At 41.3% G+C, this 17,910-nt stretch overlaps 1 protein-coding gene across 2 annotated transcripts in view; it reads right to left on the minus strand.

Moving 5' to 3' along the window:
- The window catches only part of Mcc (MCC regulator of WNT signaling pathway), a 264,056-nt gene that overhangs the window by 5,181 nt on the left and 240,965 nt on the right, over positions 1-17,910 (minus strand). For both annotated transcript variants that reach the window (XM_027941081.2, XM_071612192.1), the window contains exon 16: positions 1,826-1,948. In XM_027941081.2, the coding sequence (XP_027796882.1) occupies positions 1,826-1,948 (123 nt within the window). The remainder of the gene's footprint in view (positions 1-1,825; positions 1,949-17,910) is intronic.

Genomic DNA, 17,910 nt, shown 5'->3' on the forward strand with positions numbered 1-17,910 from the left:
AGATCATGCATGCAGCCTGATCTTCAGTAAGACTCTGGAACCAGGTAGTTTTGAGAAGCACAGTGCCAGGGATTTCCACACTAGGGCTCATCATCTACTGGCCTAACCATGACTAATTCAGTCCCACTGCTAACATTAGGAGGGGTTGTGGATAAGAGTCAGCCAACAATGCAGAAAAGGTAGCTGAAATCTGTTACTTAAATACAAATAGTGGGTCTCCTTGTTGTCCTAGCATTTAGGTTTCTGTACAAAGCCCTGCAAGATGCTGCTTTCAGGAAGAGTGGGTGATGACTCCCCACTGTCTATAGTTGCTTCCCAGGAGTTCCAGAGTGGCCATCCCTGGTAAGACATGACCTTGAGGTGGGCTTGGTCTAAGTGTCACAAGGATGTACAGGGGTGTTTTTACCTGTTGGCACGCTTTAAGTCATTAACAAACTCTGCTGACTGCTGATGTCGGATGTTCTCAATATACTTCAAAATAGTGTAAGTTACAGAAGCATCCAGAGGTGATGCAATGAAAGTGACCTCACTTAGGATCAGGGAGAGATGTCAAGCTTTGTGTAGTTGGACTCAGAGCATCCAGTTAGGCCATAAGAAAACTGTGTCCAGCCCAGTAAGTACAACATGGGTCTTGGTGAACTGTTTGTGCACAAGAGTACCATGGATTGGGTCAGGGATTGAAACCCAGTAAGTCTAGATATGCTCGCTATGCTCTCTGGTCCCAATCTGCACCTAAACCCCTTCCATGTACATCTGTATTACCCCTTAAGCTGCTCTTCAGGGGTCTGTGAAGTCTGAACCTTTTACTACACATCTGTATGAAGTCAGATGTTCTCAATATACTTCAAAATATTTTGGCTACATAGAGATTAAATTGGACATAGTTTTGGAAAACTAAAAAGTGTCACTCATAATAAAAATACCATTCGTATTATATCTAATTAATTTTTTTGTAAATGAGTAAAAACTTTCCAGCACTTGTCTTAGTTTTAGTTTGATAGAAGTATCAATAAAGATAGTTTACAGGGACACAAGCTCACTGAGGTCCTCTATTTTTTGGGGAGTGAGGGGGCGCAATACGGAGATTGAACCAGGGGTGCTCTACCATTAAGCTACATCCCAGCCCTTTTTATCTTCATTTTGAGACAGGGTCTGGTTTCAAACTTATGGTCTTGCCTAAGCCTACAGAGTAGCTAGAATTACTGGCACATTTGGCAAGGTCATCAATTTTTTACAAATATAAAGGGGTCCTAAGCCCAAAGTTTTTGAGACTAAGTGTCCTAAGAATATCCCACTGGATATTAAATATTGCTCAAATATACGGTTCCACAGTCAATTCTGTTGGAAAACATTGACTTAAACAGATTTTTAAAAATTATATGACTTCTCAGAACCTTTACTATATGAAATATCCAGAAGAGACTACAGCTGGGCACAGTAGTGCATGCCTGTAATCCTGGGTACCCAGGCGGCTAAGGTAGGAAGATTGCAAGTTTGAGACCAGTCTGGGCAATTTAGTGAGACCCTATCTCTAGAAGTAAGGGATAGGGATGTTGTAGCTCAGTGCTATAGCACCTATTGGTTTAATCCCTAGCACTGGAGGAAAACCAGTAGGTTTTATTTTCTACACAAAGGACCTATCTTCACTGAGCATTTAGGTTTCTGTACAAAGCCCTGCAAGGTGCTGCTTTCAGGAAGAGTGGGTGATGACTCCCCACTGTCTATAGTTGCTTCCCAGGAGTTCCAGAGTGGCCATCCCTGGTAAGACATGACCTTGAGGTGGGCTTGGTCTAAGTGTCACAAGGATGTACAGGGGTGTTTTTACCTGTTGGCACGCTTTAAGTCATTAACAAACTCTGCTGACTGCTGATGTCGAATTTCGCTGCTCTTTGTGAGTCTTTCCAAGGCACTCACCAGCTCTTGAACTCTGGCCTTCAACTTCTTTTCACTGTATCCAGGAGAGAGAGAGCACATACCATGAATAGCTTGAGATGACAGTGGAGGTGCTGCTCCCTCTGAGGTGTGATGGGAAAGACAGAGACATGTTGCTTGCCAAGTCACAAGGCCAGGGCATGGAGAGTGAAGAGGGCTCAGCAGAGCCAGCATGAATGCCTCATCACTGCATTTTCAAGGGGAATTAGAGCCTGTTTAGCAGGTGCCCATAGAGATCTTAAGTATGTTTCAAAGGAACAAGACAGGAATTTCTACTACTGGCATATCAGGTTCTTGGCCATGAGTGCAGCTTGACCACAAATCCATCTTGGTCTCCACACCCATTTTTTCCAACTGTTCTAAGTAGCTGCAGAACCACTCAGGGATTCAAGACAGAAACCTCTGTCTTACCTGGATTGCCTACCTTAGACAATCTCCCTACTCGAACCAACACATCCTACCTACCTCAAAACCAAAAACCAAAACAAACGGTGCTAGTGGAAAAAGGAATAGAAATTATACTGTTCTCATTTTAAAGATGCCTTTATTTTCCATAAACTGAAGTTCTACTGGACTTCATTTGACTCCCTCGATTCTATGCTGAAGTGGCTTAAAAGTTCCATGGGTTCTGCACAACTGTAGTAAACCGTGCTAGAGGAGTCAGTGAAAGATGGTTTTTAGAGTCCAGTTAGTTTACTGCCTTCCTCTAATTCCCACCAGCAAACAAGACCCAGGCAGGAAAACAATTACCACCTTCCCTGACATTGAGTGCATAGGGCTGCTCTGGGTCATAACAAAACTCACCACAATCTACTAGGTTAGCTTCGGCACCGAGCACCATGCCTCCACGGCAGCTTCTAGTGATGGTCCAGACTGATTCAGAACTCAAAAAATTATTTGGGAAGCCAGGATTTAGGGAAGGAATTCCTCTAAAAAGCACCATATGTGAGGTGCTTTTCATTCAGCTTGGTTCATTTGTATGCCAATTTGGTAGTCCCTAGCAAACATGTCCTTGACTAAGCAATGTGATTTCTATGATTATCTCACAGAGTAAATATGATTGTAGGCACATAAATTAAAGCTAGATTCACTTAAGCTTTGGTTACAATAATTAACAAAGTGAAACACTTAAGGGATTGGTTAAATTAAGGTACATATATGCTACTGAAATGGGCTACTTTAAAAAAAATACATGTTAACCAAGTGTGGTGGCGCATGCCTGTAAATCCCAGCAGCTTGGGAGGCTGAGGCAGGAGGATCACGAGTTCAAAGCCAGCCTCAGCAAAAAAACATGGCACTAAGCAACTCAGTAAGACCCTGTCTAAATAAAATACAAAATAGGGCTGGGGATATGGCTCAGTGATTGAGTGTTCCCAAGTTCAAACCCTGGTACTTTAAAATGCAGGTTGACTATATTATGTGAGAAGAGTAAATTCTATAGAATATTTTGTAAAAACAACTAGAAATCTGAATGAATATTTGCTACATTGTAACAAACTACATTGTATGGAATTTAATAATGGTTAACTCACAAGAATGAAATGCCAGAAGGCTTTCATTTATACTTACTTTTGCACTGCAGTGCTTGAAATTTGTATGCTTTCCCTATAGTATGTGAGTTAATCACAGTTGTGCTTCTTGTAGGAGTGGGATGGAGAGGCAACTGCACAATGAAAGACTCTGAGGAGCCCAGATGGTCCAGACCCTGCTTCTCCCTGGTTTCTCCAGTGTATATAATCTTTCAACATTTCTGGAGCTACTATAAGGGGAAAATCCTCAAACTGATGAGTGAAGGAGAGAAGTGCAACACAAATACCCAGGCCTGCTTTTGTGAGAGGTAGGAGGGGGTTGAGATCTGTAAGGGAAGCTTGCTAGCCAGTTCACAGTGCATGGCTTATTCTTCAATAAGTCCTCTCACCTTCCTTAGCTATTCTGGAAGGCCTAAGGGCTGGCAGGAGCCTTGCTGCTCTGCAGCTGTCCTCTTGAGGAATGTTTTTTTTTTTTTTTTTTTTTCCTGGGCCCCAGCAGCCACCAGATCGCCAAATCTGGTTGCATTTCCCACTGGAATCAGAGGGTGGCAGCATTTCCTACCAGAAGTGAGAAAGTATTGCCAGGAGGTTCCCTTTCTCCTTCCCTCCCCAAGGTTTCCTCATAGCTTTCCAAGCAGTCCACCAGCTAAGGCAAGGATAGAGAGTGCCAGGCCCCCACCCTACCCCTGTCCTTCCGTCTGCCTAAAAAAATAGGGTAGAGTTATTCTATATTTTGTCTCTGTTCTGATTCCTTTATCTTCCATTCTACAGTTGATTAACTATACAAAGGAAAAAATCAAATTATGAAGAGAACTAAAAATGTGACCATGAATTCAAATTGAGAACAACAAAATTTTACCCAGAGCAAGCCCATCCCCTAACTTTCCCATTTCTTCCAATGCCCCTGAAGACTTAAGGACATGCAAATTCTAGCCCTACCACAAACAAACGGCTTTTTTCACCCCAGCATTCAGGTCCACCATGGACTGGAACAGAAGGAAATTTCCAGACCTGGAAAGCTCTAAAAGCTAACAGAATCCCAGAAAGGCAGGAGAGGATCTCTGATCCTGCCCAACCCCAGCTGGGGCTACTGCCCAATGTGCTCAGAACAGGATGGCAGAGGGGAGTACAAACCCCAGCAAGAATTATGTCGCTGTTTTAAAGATGCAAAAAAACTAGGCCAAATCCCAAACCTGCGATCAGGGTTGCTTTACCTGTTTTCATTCATTTGGCTGAAGTAGACCCTGCAGTAATAAGAGGGATGACTTCATCACTCACCTAGATCTAAACTGAAGTAGCAACTTCCTAGACTTGCAGATCTAATAGTATGCAATAATACAGCCTCTAGGCTCAAGTGGCTTTCTGAGACCCGATTAGGGGGATGGGGGTTGAACTGAATAAATATATGCCGAAAGTGTAAAATACACACTGGAATTTGAAGCCTCAATGAAATTCCTCACTAATACTTTTTAAAATATTGGTTACATATTGAAATTTTTGTTTTGTTTTTTTATGATACTAGGGATTGTTCCAAGGGCAAGCATTCTACCACTAAGCTTATGACCCCAGCCTGAAATATTTTATATTGGGCTCAATATGCTATTAAATTACAATCAGGAACTTTTTTTTTTTTTTAAGGGGGGAGTGCTGGGTCTTGAGCCCAGGGCCTCACACATGCTAGGCAAGCACTATATCATAGCCCTATTGTTATTATTACTTTGTATTTTGTGGAATCTAAACAATGTAAAATCATCCTGAGTCTCAAATGGAAGTCATACATATATCAGAGGATAGCACTGCTCTAAAGCATCTGTTTAAAGGGATATCATCAAGTCATTTCCCCAGGTTCTGTTTCATTAGGTTTGGGTGAGACAGAAATTGCAGTTCATGAGGTGCTCCAGGTGATCCATGATTAGGCAACTTTGGGAAACTAATACGGTAGAAAGAGGTTCTTCACCTTGATCTGAAGACAAACTCCGTGTGCTCCTGAGACTCCCTGATTTTCATGATACATGCAAAATCGTAGTATGGGCATTCCTTAGTCCTTGAGTAGACAGCTTTCCTCATTCTCAAGTGATATCTTGGGAAATGCTAAAAACCACAGCTTGCCAATTCAAGTCACTTTGAAACCTCAACCATTCATGTCCTGTTTTGGTTTCTAATTTAATTTACTTGGCCTTCAGTTAAGAATTTATGTGGTTTGTATACATAAGATAGTAAGGTTGCCAGGATTGGTAGCAGCAGCAGGGATGACACTCAGCCTCCAGGGTCTGCTGGTGGCAGTGGCCTCAGGAGGTACAGTGGCTGGTGGACAGTGGAGTTGGGGATTGAACGTAGCACTTTGAACATGTTGAGTGTGTGCTCTGAAGCCAAGCTAAGCCCCTAGGCTGGGGCACGTATAAAGAGAAAGTAGCTCACTAACTCAGTTACCTGTTGTAACTGTTTCAGTAGGTGCTAGATACCTGTCCCAATAAAAGAACAACTTTCAACATAGAAATGCAGATGACAAGGCCATAAAATGCCTCTATAAAAGCTCACATCTTCCCAACAAATAAACCCAAAGACACTGAAGTGGAGGAAATGTTGGGTAAATAATTAATGAATATCAATTTGCTGAAGTTAAATTTAGTATGGGTGTTTTGGTTCCTTAAGTACTATTTGGTTATCTCTTTTATGTACTTTCATTACAATTATCATACAATATATATGGTGCGGTAAAATAGAGTCTTAAAGAACCTATTCTTCAATAATTATTGTCTCCCTTAATTCAATATAGCCCCAGGTTATTGACTTAGAATGAGTTTAACATAGATGAATGCCAATTTTAAACTCTTTCAGTAAATGCTTGAAGTTTTTTCATTACTAAAAAAAAATAATAATAATTTAAAAATTGTTTGTTAAAATAATCAACAAATTAAAAGACCTAAAAGAAGAAAATGCAGAATATGAAAGAGCATTTAAATAGTGAGATAGAGAAATCTTGGAGCCTGTAACCCCAGCAGCTTGGGAGGTTGAGGCCAGAGGACTGAGTTGAAAGCCAGCCTTAACAACTTAGTAAGGCCCTAAGCAACTTAGCAAGACCCTGTCTCTAATTAAAATTAAAATATAAAAAAGTCTGGGGGTGTGGCTCAGAGGTTAAGTAAAAAAAAAAAATAATAATAATAATCTTGGAAATGCAAAACCCAATTAGCCAAATAAAAAACTTAGTGGGTGTCTCTCAGAAGAAAGAATGTCAAGGCTGGAAGATAAAGTGCAGGAAGTAGAATACTTAGTAATAAAGGTGGGGTGGGGAGAGAAAGAAGAGACTATAAACAGAAAGTACAACATTAAAAAGTTGTGTAACTTGTAGTTGTACTGCTAACAAAGCAGGACAACATTAAAAAGCAAAACTTAAGAATCAGGCCTTGAAGAAGAAGGGGAAATACAAACTAATGGCATATTTTACATATTCAATAAAGTAATAGCAGAAATTTTTCTTATCTTAGGAAGGAGATGGACATACAGGTACTGGAAACATTTAGAACTCCAAATAGGACCAGAAAAGAACTCCATGACATATTATAGTTGAAATGCCAAAAATTCAGAACGATTTTAAAAAACTGCAGGAAAAAAGTACCAAATCACTTATAGAGGAAAACATCCGAACAACAGATTTATTAGTAGAAACTTTAAAGGCTAGGACAGCATAAAATAATGTTATTTCAAGCTGGGCTGGGGGGTGGCACTGCCAACCTAGATTACTACACCCAGCAAAGCCTTCTTTCAGAATTAAAAACAAATAAAAATCTTCCAAGATGCATAAACTAAAGGAATTCATGACCACTAAAACCAGCGTTGCAGGAGATGTTCAAAGGAACCCTACACACAAAAGAGGAAGATAAAAATAACCAAGAAAGCATAGGAAGAATAAGCCACAGTAGAAAAATAAGCAAATGAGAAAAGGAAATCAAACATAAGAATTAAAACAAAATGACAGAAAGTAACACATACCTCTCTACAATAACACTGAATAGAAATGATCTTAATTCTCTAATTAAAAGATATAGATTGGAAATTTGGATTAAAAAATAATATCCAATATTATGTTGCCTCCAAGAAACACACCTTACAAAGGCATTCACAGATTCAAAGGATGGATAGTGATATTCGTTGTGAATGGAATCCAAAAGCAAGCAGAAGTGGACACTTTTCTATACACCAATAATAAATCTGTTAAAAATGAAAATTTCTATTCATTTCAGGCAAAGCAACTTAAAGCCAAAATTAAGAGAGACAAAGAATGTCATTACTTATTGGTAATGGCCCAATGAGAAGACATAACAACTGTACTTATGCTCTGAAAGCTGGGGACACCCAATTTCATGAAACAAACATTGCTAGATATAAAGGGACTGATAGACTCCCCATTATAGTAATAGTGGGGATTTTTTTTTAAGAGAGAAAGAGGGAGAGAAATTTTAATATTTATTTTTTAGTTTTCGGCAGACACAACATCTTTATTTGTATGTGGTGCTGAGGATCGAACCCAGGTTTGAGCCACATCCCCAGCCCCATTATAGTGGAGATTTTAATAGCCAGATCATCCAAACAGAATCAATTAAGAAATATCAGATTTAGACCTTTCTGTGGATTAAATGGATTTAACAGAAATCTATAGAATATTTTATCCAACCCTAAATGCACTTTCAGTCACTCATGAAACTTCCTCCAAAACAGATCATACATTAGTCCATAAAGCAAGTCTTAGGAAAGAAAGAAAAAGAATCTTTTGCATTTTTCAGCTCATAGTGGAATGAAATCACATATCGATAGCAAGAAAAACTACAGAAACTACACAGATACATGGAGACTAAACAAAATACTTTTGAATGATGAGTTCTTTGTTGAAGAAATTAAAGGTGAAGTTTTTAAAAAATATCTAGAATAAAAACAAAAGGTTGAAATACAACATACCAAAATCTCTAGGATGTAGCACATGCAGTGGTAGGAGGGAAGTTTGTAAGTGTCTAAAATAAACAAATGCAGATCTCAAACAATACATCATAAGGTCTTAGGAAAACAAGAACAAACCAATCCTAAAACCAGTAGAAGGAAGAAATATTAGAGGTGAAATTAATGAAATAGAAACAAAAAGAATAATACAAAGGAGTAATAAAACAGTTGGTTCTTTAAAGAAGTAAACTGATTGATAAACTCCTAGCCAAACTAACTAAAAGACCCAAATTTATAATCAGATGCAAAAATAGGGACATTACTAAAAACATAACTGAAATCCTGAGGATCATTAGGGAATATCTTGAAAACTTATGTTCCAATAAATTGTATTCTCTATAAAAGGAATGGGCAAATTTCTAGACATATAACCTACCAAAACTGAGAAAGTCAAACAGACCAATGGCAAGCAATGAGATTGAAGCAGTAATAAAAAGCCTCCCAACAAAGAAAAGGCCACAACCTAACAGACTGACAGCTGGATTTTACCAGATCTTTAATGAATAACTAATGTCAATACTCCTTAAATTACCCCTTGAAACTGGAAGAAGTAAAAGCTTCCAAACTCACTCTATGAAGCCTGTATCACTCTGTTACCAACACTGGGTAAAGATACTTTTAGGAAAGAAAACTATAGACTAATATCATTGATGAACATAGACACGAAAACCTTCAATAAAATATTAGTAAATCAAATTAAACCACACATTAAAAAGATTATATACCATGATCCAGTTGGCTTTACCCCAGGAATGCAAAGATGGTTCAACATACACCAATCAATAAACATAACACTCCACATAAATAGAACCAAGGACAAAAAGTCACATGATCAATTCAGTGGATAAAGAAACACTTCTGACAGAATCCAACACTCTGCATGATAAAAACCCTGAAGAAACTAGGAATTTACTTTAACATCATAAAGACCATATATGACAAACTGAAAGCCAATGACATTACTGAGTAGGGAAAATCTGAAAGTATTTTCATTGGTATTGGTAACAAGACAAGGATGTCCACTCTCATCACTTCTGTTCAATATAGTAGTTGAAATTTTAGCCAGCACTATTAGGCAAGAGGAAGAAAGATAATAAATAGGAAAGGAAGAAATCAAACCATTTCTATTTGCCTGTGATATGATCTTATTCTTAGAAGACCCTAAAAGTTTGAATAGAAGACATTTAGAGATGATAAATTCAACAAAATGGCAGGGTAAAAAAAAAATCAACAAAAATAAATTACTTTTCTCTACACCAATAATAAATCTGTTGAGAAAGAAATCAGATAAACAGTCTCATTCACAAGAACTTCCAAAGCAATAAATAAATGCATAGGAATAAACTTAACCAAAGATGTAAAAGACTTCTATGATGAAAATTATAGAACTCTAAAGAAAGAAAATGAACACTACAAAAATGGAAAAAATACTCATGTTCATAAAAAGGAAGAATTAATAGTTAAGATGTCCAATTACCAGAAGCAATCAATCTAGAGTTCAGTGAAATTCCTGTCAAAATACCCATGATGTTCTTCATAAAACTAGAAAAAAAAAATCCTGAATTCATATGGAGGAACAAAAGACCCAGAATAGTCAAGTTATGGAATTGGCCTAGCTGTTCCTCAATACGGCTGGATAGAGTCTACACACACACACACACACACATACACACACACACACACAAACACCCGTATATATTTTATATATGTGTGTATATAATACATATGTATATAATGGAGTTTTAGTCAGCCATAAAGAAGAATGAAATTGTGTCATTTGCACGAAAATGAATGGAACTGGAGACTATAATTATGAGCAAAAAAGTCAGAAGAAAAGTATTTTTTTCTCATATTGGAAGCTAGAAGGAAAAAAACAACAAAAAAAAAGGGACTCCATGAAATCCGAAGGAAGACCAATTGGGTTGAGGAAGGGGATCAGGGGAAAGGACAATGTATAGGGGAGGCACTGGGGAGTGAAACTGGATCAAATTATGTTTTTGCTTTTTAAAATTAAAACAGTTTTAAGCAGTGGAATGTTAGAATGTTCACATTCACAGGGGCTGTGAGTGGCAGCCTCGTGGTGGGAGTTACCAAGAAAACCAAACCCAAGTGGCCTGCCATTCTGCTGCGTGGGAAACAGCTAAGCAGGCAGGACTCTGAAGCAGTGCTTATCAGACTGGAAGGAGGGCTTTGTGGGCAAGCAGTCAGGAGGTTGGGTTCTCCCTAAAATGAAAAGGCCAGCACCAGCATTTTATGATTAGAGAAAGTCACCAGGGCTAGTCAGTGCCCAGTCCTGATGAGGTGCTGAGTGGCTGTGCAGCAGGCCAGGAAACCTTTTAGAAGAGCTGTAATCAGACCAAACCGCAGGGAGTCACAGCCACACCGCCACACAGCCTGGAATTTCTTAGCAATTGCTAATTATATGGAATTAGTCACTGAGAGAATTGTCTGAAAATGTGGTTCCTTTCTCCCTCACCTTCCATTTACTCTTTAGCCCCAAATGGGGTTCTGTTCCACTGAAAGGGCTCACTAAGGTCACCAGTGATCTCTGGGTTGCCACCTCCAGCAGTCGCTCTGTCATTTTGTTAACCTGTAAGGGCATCTGCATGGCTGACCACTCCCTCTTCCTTGACCATCCTTTACTGGTAATCAGTGTGAGGCCCCAGTACCTGGATATCATCTTACTTTACTGTCTATTCCTTCAGTTGCCCCCTTCTACAATGACTCCTTTATATTGTACCTCTAAATCCTGGGAGTTATTTAGGACTTAGGCTTGTACCTGATTTTATATCTTACCCTTTCTTTAATTCTGTCCATTTCCATTTATTTTCCTGAAACTATATGCTAGAAACCTCCACATCTTTATCTCCAGCCTTCTCTCAAATCTCTATGAGAGTCCATTTGATACCTCCAGTTAGCAGGCATCTTCCATTTAACATGTCCGCAGCAAACTTTTGAAATGACACCCTAATCCACCCTTCTATGTCAGCAAATGGCAACCCCATTCACCCGGTTATTTACATTGTCTCGAAGTCACCTCTTAAGCCCTCTCTTCCTCTCATCCCCCTTCATCCCTTCAATATACATCCTGCCTACAAAATCTTGTCTTCAGGCCCTTTCTGCCCCAACCACATGTCTGTGCTGGATAACCAACACAGCCAGCTGACTGGTTTCTCTGTTTGCATCCCTCTGATCTGGTTTTCACACAGCAGACAGGCTATTTTTTAATGTGATAAATCAAATGATAATACTGCCATTCTACTTGCACAGAGAATAGCATCTGAGGTCTCACCTCCATCTAGAAGGTTCTGATTGACCTAACTCCTGCTTACCTGGGATAGCCTTCCACCCCTCTGCTCCTTCTCTTTTTCCTGTCAGTTTAAACAGTACTTCTCAGAGATGCTAACCTGACCATTTGCTGAGACAAATGCCCCAGAGTTAGAACATTACCGTACCTTGTCATTTCCTTCATATTATTCATTGCAAATGATGTTTCCATTATTGAAAGAAAAAAAAAAAAACCCAGAGTGACTGTATCCCTTCACCATCTTTATTTCCTTTATGGTAATCAGCACAATCTATAACCGTTTATTTTGTAGACTAGCCATGTAGAAAGTTGTAGACAACTTTCTCAAATCCTTTACAAGGATGAAGTCATTCAATCCTCACAACAGTCTTTAAGGTCAGGTCTACTATTATGCTAGCTTTCTAATGGAGGAACCTGAGCCACAGTTAATAGTCTTATCCACCAGGAACTGTAGAATTGGAGTCCACACCCACGGGTCTGTCTGCAGAGCTTAGACACTTAAGCATCTCACTGAAGTATCTTGTGACTCGTAAAGGGAACAGAGCATTAGATAAACAAGATCTCTGGTTAAGAGCACAGGCCTGTGGAACTAGGATTAAGTGTCCCCAGATAATGATGCTCTGCAGCTATTATGTTTAAGCATGACTGCACTTTGCCAGGAGTAGCAGCAAGAGGATGATAGCAGCAAACGTTTTTACCCAGACATTCCTAGGAATATGTTTTATGTCCAGGAAATGCACCTGGAGCCCTCACAGGTCCACCGCCACCTTTTCCCATGGCTGCTGTGTGTTCTGGTGCTCCCAACCACTCTGCCTTTATGGGGGTCCCAGATGAGGCTGCCTTCTCAGCTTTTGGGGCACTGGGGACAATGACAAAGTAAAAGAAATCTCAATCCCTCAAGCAACACCCACCTCAACCCTTTGAGTGATCCTCAGTGTTTACCTGTGCTCTTCTAAGCACCCCGGCTTTGGGGTCAATAATTTATTTCTGAGATAATGAACCCCCGGGGGCGCACTTTGTATCCCCATTAACATCTTACAGACCCATGTGGGTTTGTGGAATTCTAGGCACAACTTCCTATGCTTGCTTGCTATTTTAAATCATCCAGATATGAAGAATCAGCAAGTACAAGTTTAATAAATCAGCACCTTTTAAAATAATGGTCCTCCTAATAAAATGGCAAAACTTCTGCTACTTGTTTGTGCAGGGGGATTCCCTTTGTAGGAGCGCCCCACCAGTTCCTTTTTCATGTCGCCCCATCCCACTGTATGACTTAAAACATTATTCATGCATAGCTGCTGACATAGGTTGACATCTTTTTTTCTCCCTTATGGCCAAATGTTGGTTCCTAAAAGCCCCCTGGAAGACTCTTTGAACCGAGCAGATGATTTTGCAACTCAGACATGGAATTTTAGCTCTGAGGAGTCTTCCTGGAATATTTGAAGTCACCAATAGGACTAGAAGTCAAGCTCTTTTACTCGGACTTTCCTAGGAACAGGTCTTGTGTCCAGAAAATGCACCCGAAGCTCTCACAGGCCCACCACCGCCTTTTCCCATGACTGCTATTGTGCTCTGATGCTCCCAACCATTCTGCCTTTATGGTCCCAGGAGAGCCGCCTTCTCTCTGAGCCTGCAGCCAAATACTCTGCAGGCAACTAATAGGTAGTCAGTTCCACTGCGGATTCAGAGGAAAACGGGAAAATACACAATGGAGGTGACCAATGGAAACTTGAGGAAAGTGAGGACTCTGATTAAAAGGTGAGGAGAGGTCCACAAGTGACAGGGAGAGAGAGAAAGCGAGGGCTTGCTCTTGGGAAGATGAATTGTTTGGAGTAGGTGGTTATAAATTGCACATAGGGGAATCATTTGAAACATGGACTAGGAAATTGCATTAGGAACCTATGGATGAGCTTGAATGCTATACATCATCACCATACTCTGGTGGTCACGCTGAAGGTAATTATGCCCATCAGAAGTGAACATTAAGATGTTTTGGTGGCAGGACACACAGAGACCAACAGCAGAATGACCCATCAGTACCATGGCCCTGGGAGTTCTGAGAAGCTAAGGGCCAAACTCGGGAGAAGACAGACAGTACAAATGGGAAGGAATAAAAAAAGACGTTCAGGGAAGAAACACTGACTTCCAAGTTGTACTTGGAACCACGGGATCATTAGGACAGCAGGTTAATATACATATGAATTCTGAGGAAGAGGCCATTGTCATAGGGCAGGAGATAACAGATTTGAATTCTTGGCCATGCTGTGCTTTCAGGCTCTAGCATGATCTTTGGGGGTAAACAGTCGGGATGAGGCTGACGGAATTTAGGGACCATGTGGAAGGAACAGAGTCATCCGAGTTGCAGTCGTATACCTGGCTGAGGAAGTCAAACAGCTGGCCTCGAAGAGATTATTCTGAGTGGACCTGACCCACTTAGGTGAACCTTTTAAAGGGCCTAGGTTCTTCTTGGGAAAAGACTTAAATTGGGAGAAGGATTTGAAGCGAGGGAAGTTTTCCCTGGTGGATTTGAAGATGGAGGGGATCATGAGAAGGACTGAGAGGCCTTCTAGGAGCTGAGAGTTCCCTGCCCAACAGACAGCCAGAAAACCAAACTCAGCATTCCAGCTGCAGGAAGCTGGATTCTGCCTTGGAGCAGAATGGGCCCAGAAACCGGATCTCCCTAGATTCTTTAGATGTGAACACAGCCCTGGCCGACTTGACAGGACAGGGCACCTTCACTGCAGCCTTGCCAGGCCCCAAATAGGGAAGCTAGTCATGCTGGCCCCAGAACAAGTGGGTCTTGTTTTAAGTCACTTTTGTGCTTATTTGTTATGTAGCAACAGGAAACTGTCACAGGGTGGCCGTCATATTTTTCATAAGGTTACTTCTTGTCCCTGTAAGAGTCTCCCCTTTGTTGGTTCATTCTCAGGGGCACATGAATATGCTCTAATGTCTCCTTTCTTAAAAGAAAGAAAGAAAGATCCCACTGCCTGAATAGTGTTAAGTAACTAACTGTGTCTTAGAAGATAGTTCCTAGGGGCTGGGGTTGTGGCTCAATGGTAGAGCACTCACCTAGCATGTGTGAGGCTCTGGGTTCAATCCTCAGCACCACATAAAAATAGATAAATAAAATAAAGGTATTGTGTCCACTTACAATTAAAAAAATATTTTAAAAGAAGAAGAAGATAGTTCCTTCCTTAGAAGCACTTTCTTTTCTTGGCTCTCCTCCCTCCCCTGATAATGTTGTCTTCAAGCTCAGCCATCTGGAGTCCCTCCATCATGGGTAAACTGTGAGGTGGTACAGATCTAGGGATGAGGGACAATTTGGGGGACAGTCCCACCGTGTGTCATTGAGCCCTTAGGCTAAGTCTCATGTGCCTGCCCCTTCCTGCATGGCTACCTGCACTCTACTTCAAGTCATATCAAGCCCTTCCAAATCTGGTCTCTGTGACACGTTGATAAACAGGACCCACCTGCCACTGTAACTGTCCTTACAGGGCTTTGTCATGCAGTGTTCTCTCCAAACAGTGTTGACTCCCTTGCTTATTAGCCATCAGAGAGAGAAAAGGAAGCCTACATGCCCCTCCTTTGGAGGAGTTGGGTGCATCCTGTTACTGAACAGTGGCTCTGCAATTGTTGAGTGTCTTCACTTACATTTAACAGAACCATCTGCACACACACAAACACAGAGGGCTCCTGGTAGGTGTGTGACTAAATGAGCACAGCCTCCTGTGGGGTCAGTGTACCAACTTCTAAAGTAATGTGTCAGCTGGAGCCAGGTCCTGATCTGGGAGCTGACCTCTGCCCTGCTTCAGGGTCAAGTGAAAGGGCAATGCACACGAGTCACTCACTCCCTATATCCCAGCGTTGAGGAAACAGCTTCCCTCCTTTGAATCAGCATTTACTATGTCAGCATATGGCACTGCTTCACTTACCTGTACATTTGAGGTAGTCTGCCTCTCCCTTAGCACCTCACTTGGACTCACCATCAGTAGACGGACACATGATCGTGTACCAGGAACACAGAGGTCCCCATTGTCCCAGACCAGTGCACACTATGGAGGGTAGACTGTGAGGCTTAGCTTGCTCTAATCTGCAAGTTAACCTGGCTCTGTCTGCACATGTGAAGTGCAGAGGGTCCCCCAGAGAATGCAGAGGCACAAGATTGCCACTGTCTCACTGTGACCTTGGGAAATCACTCAGCCTTGCTGTACCCATCTCACGCCCAGATCATATGGAGAGCAGCACCTGCTTCCCGGCTGCCTCCCAAGACCATGACAGAGATGAAACTGCTTCACTCAGCTGTGCCCAGGTCCTGAGGGCAGGCTGCACAGACACCATGTAAGTACAAAGAAAAGTCATCTCTGAAAATCCCTTTATGCAGCTGCCATTTTCTACTTCACTTCTTTGCTGGAAAGATCGATCAAATTTTATTAGAACCTGTAGGATCCTAGTAAAGAGAGGAATCTGAGAAGGACTGGAGAAGGGTCGTGGCACATAGCCTGTGCAGATGAGCAAACCAACCTACCCTGACAAGAAAACACCTCCTGTGCAAGACTGGAAGCCTGGTCATCCAGATGGGGTTTTATGGCCATACTGGAGCCAATAAACCACATTAAATGTTCATGGAAGTGGAGGGAATGGAATCAGACCAGATGGGAATTACACAGTAAATGAGGGATTGCACTAAGTGCTGGTTTTGTTCCAAAAATGAAGACAGTTAGGAGAAGACTCAGCAAGCAAAAAGGGCCGGTACTGGGTGACAAGGGCCCAATTACAGCTGAAGCCTGGTTGGAAAAGGGGAGACTAAGTTGGTACAGGGCATTAACCTAGAACCAGTGACTCCCATGTCACAGAACCTTCCTTGGGATGGCTGGATTTCCTCAAGAAAGGATCATTACTTACTGAACTTCTTTTTCCTCTTGTTTATGCCTGCTCTTCTCAATTTGGATGCCTGGGCCCACAGCTTTGGTGTCTGAAGTGATCCTTCAAGGGAGGAATACTTCTGAAATTGCTAGCAAGATTCCCCAACTGGCTTCAGCCACTAGCCCAACAGTCTTAATAGCTTCAAAAGAGGTGTTAAGTTTCCATTTGACTTTTTTTTTTTTTTTTAAACCCGTTACCAGGAATTGAACCCTAGCACATGGTAGGCAAGTGCTCCACCACTGAGCTACATCCCTAGTCCTTTTGATTTTATATTTGAGACAGAGTCTTGCTAAGTTGCCCAGGCTGGCCTGGAATCTATGGTCCTGATTCAGCCTCTAGTAGCTGGGATTACAGACCTGTGCCTCACTGCCTGGCTTCTATTTGAGTTTTAAAAATAAAAACATCCCCAAAACCTCAGCCCTCAGGTGCCTGTATTATACACTTTCATGAAATGATCATTCCAGCTTCTAAGCTATATTTACAGTATAATTATGTTATTTTCCTTTATTCTCAAGCTCTGTGGGTTCTTTCTTGGCTCCATCTATCTGGGTCTTGATTAGAAATCCATGCTAACCAACTTAAGGCTGGTTATTGGAAATCCATTGTGACTGACAGAATAAATGAAATCTCTTTATGTTTAGTCAGCACAACCTGCATCCTACTTGTGCCAGTAAAGGCCTCTGGGGCTTGAGGAATTTCAGAAAATTCAGGGGCTTAGCTTACAGATAAAATATCCAAATGGCTCCCTGTTGGCATCAGAGAGCGGGTTTTCATCCCAGGTCTCTGGCACAGGCAAGTCATTAGAATTTGCTCAGGCATTTTCCTCTGCTGCTTCTCTTCTTGCCCCAAGAAGAGCAATTACAATTGAAACACATGGCCAGAGGTGCTGTCAAAGTAAGAACAGAGCTATCACAACTTGAAGGAAAGACCAAGAGTAATGGGGAGTGCATCAGGAAGGTGCTGAGGTTCCCCAGGAGGCAGCCTTCAACCCGCCATTATCTGGGAGGCTATGCTATAAAATAAACAGCCCTGACTATATCACGTTAGCAGATAGGGTACACTGTAGCCATCTCCTCCCACCCCAAATCCCCAGAAATGATGGGAAAGATGTATTTTACAACTCCCTAAAGTAAGTAAGTAAGGTTCCCGTATAACAGAAACCACGGGCGATTGTGAAAAATGAAAGGCAGATGTTTTATTCTTTCTGAAAGAAGAAACCACAAC

This window comes from Marmota flaviventris, chromosome 5, assembly GCF_047511675.1.
Source record: "Marmota flaviventris isolate mMarFla1 chromosome 5, mMarFla1.hap1, whole genome shotgun sequence".
In the NCBI taxonomy this organism is placed as follows: domain Eukaryota; kingdom Metazoa; phylum Chordata; class Mammalia; order Rodentia; family Sciuridae; genus Marmota; species Marmota flaviventris.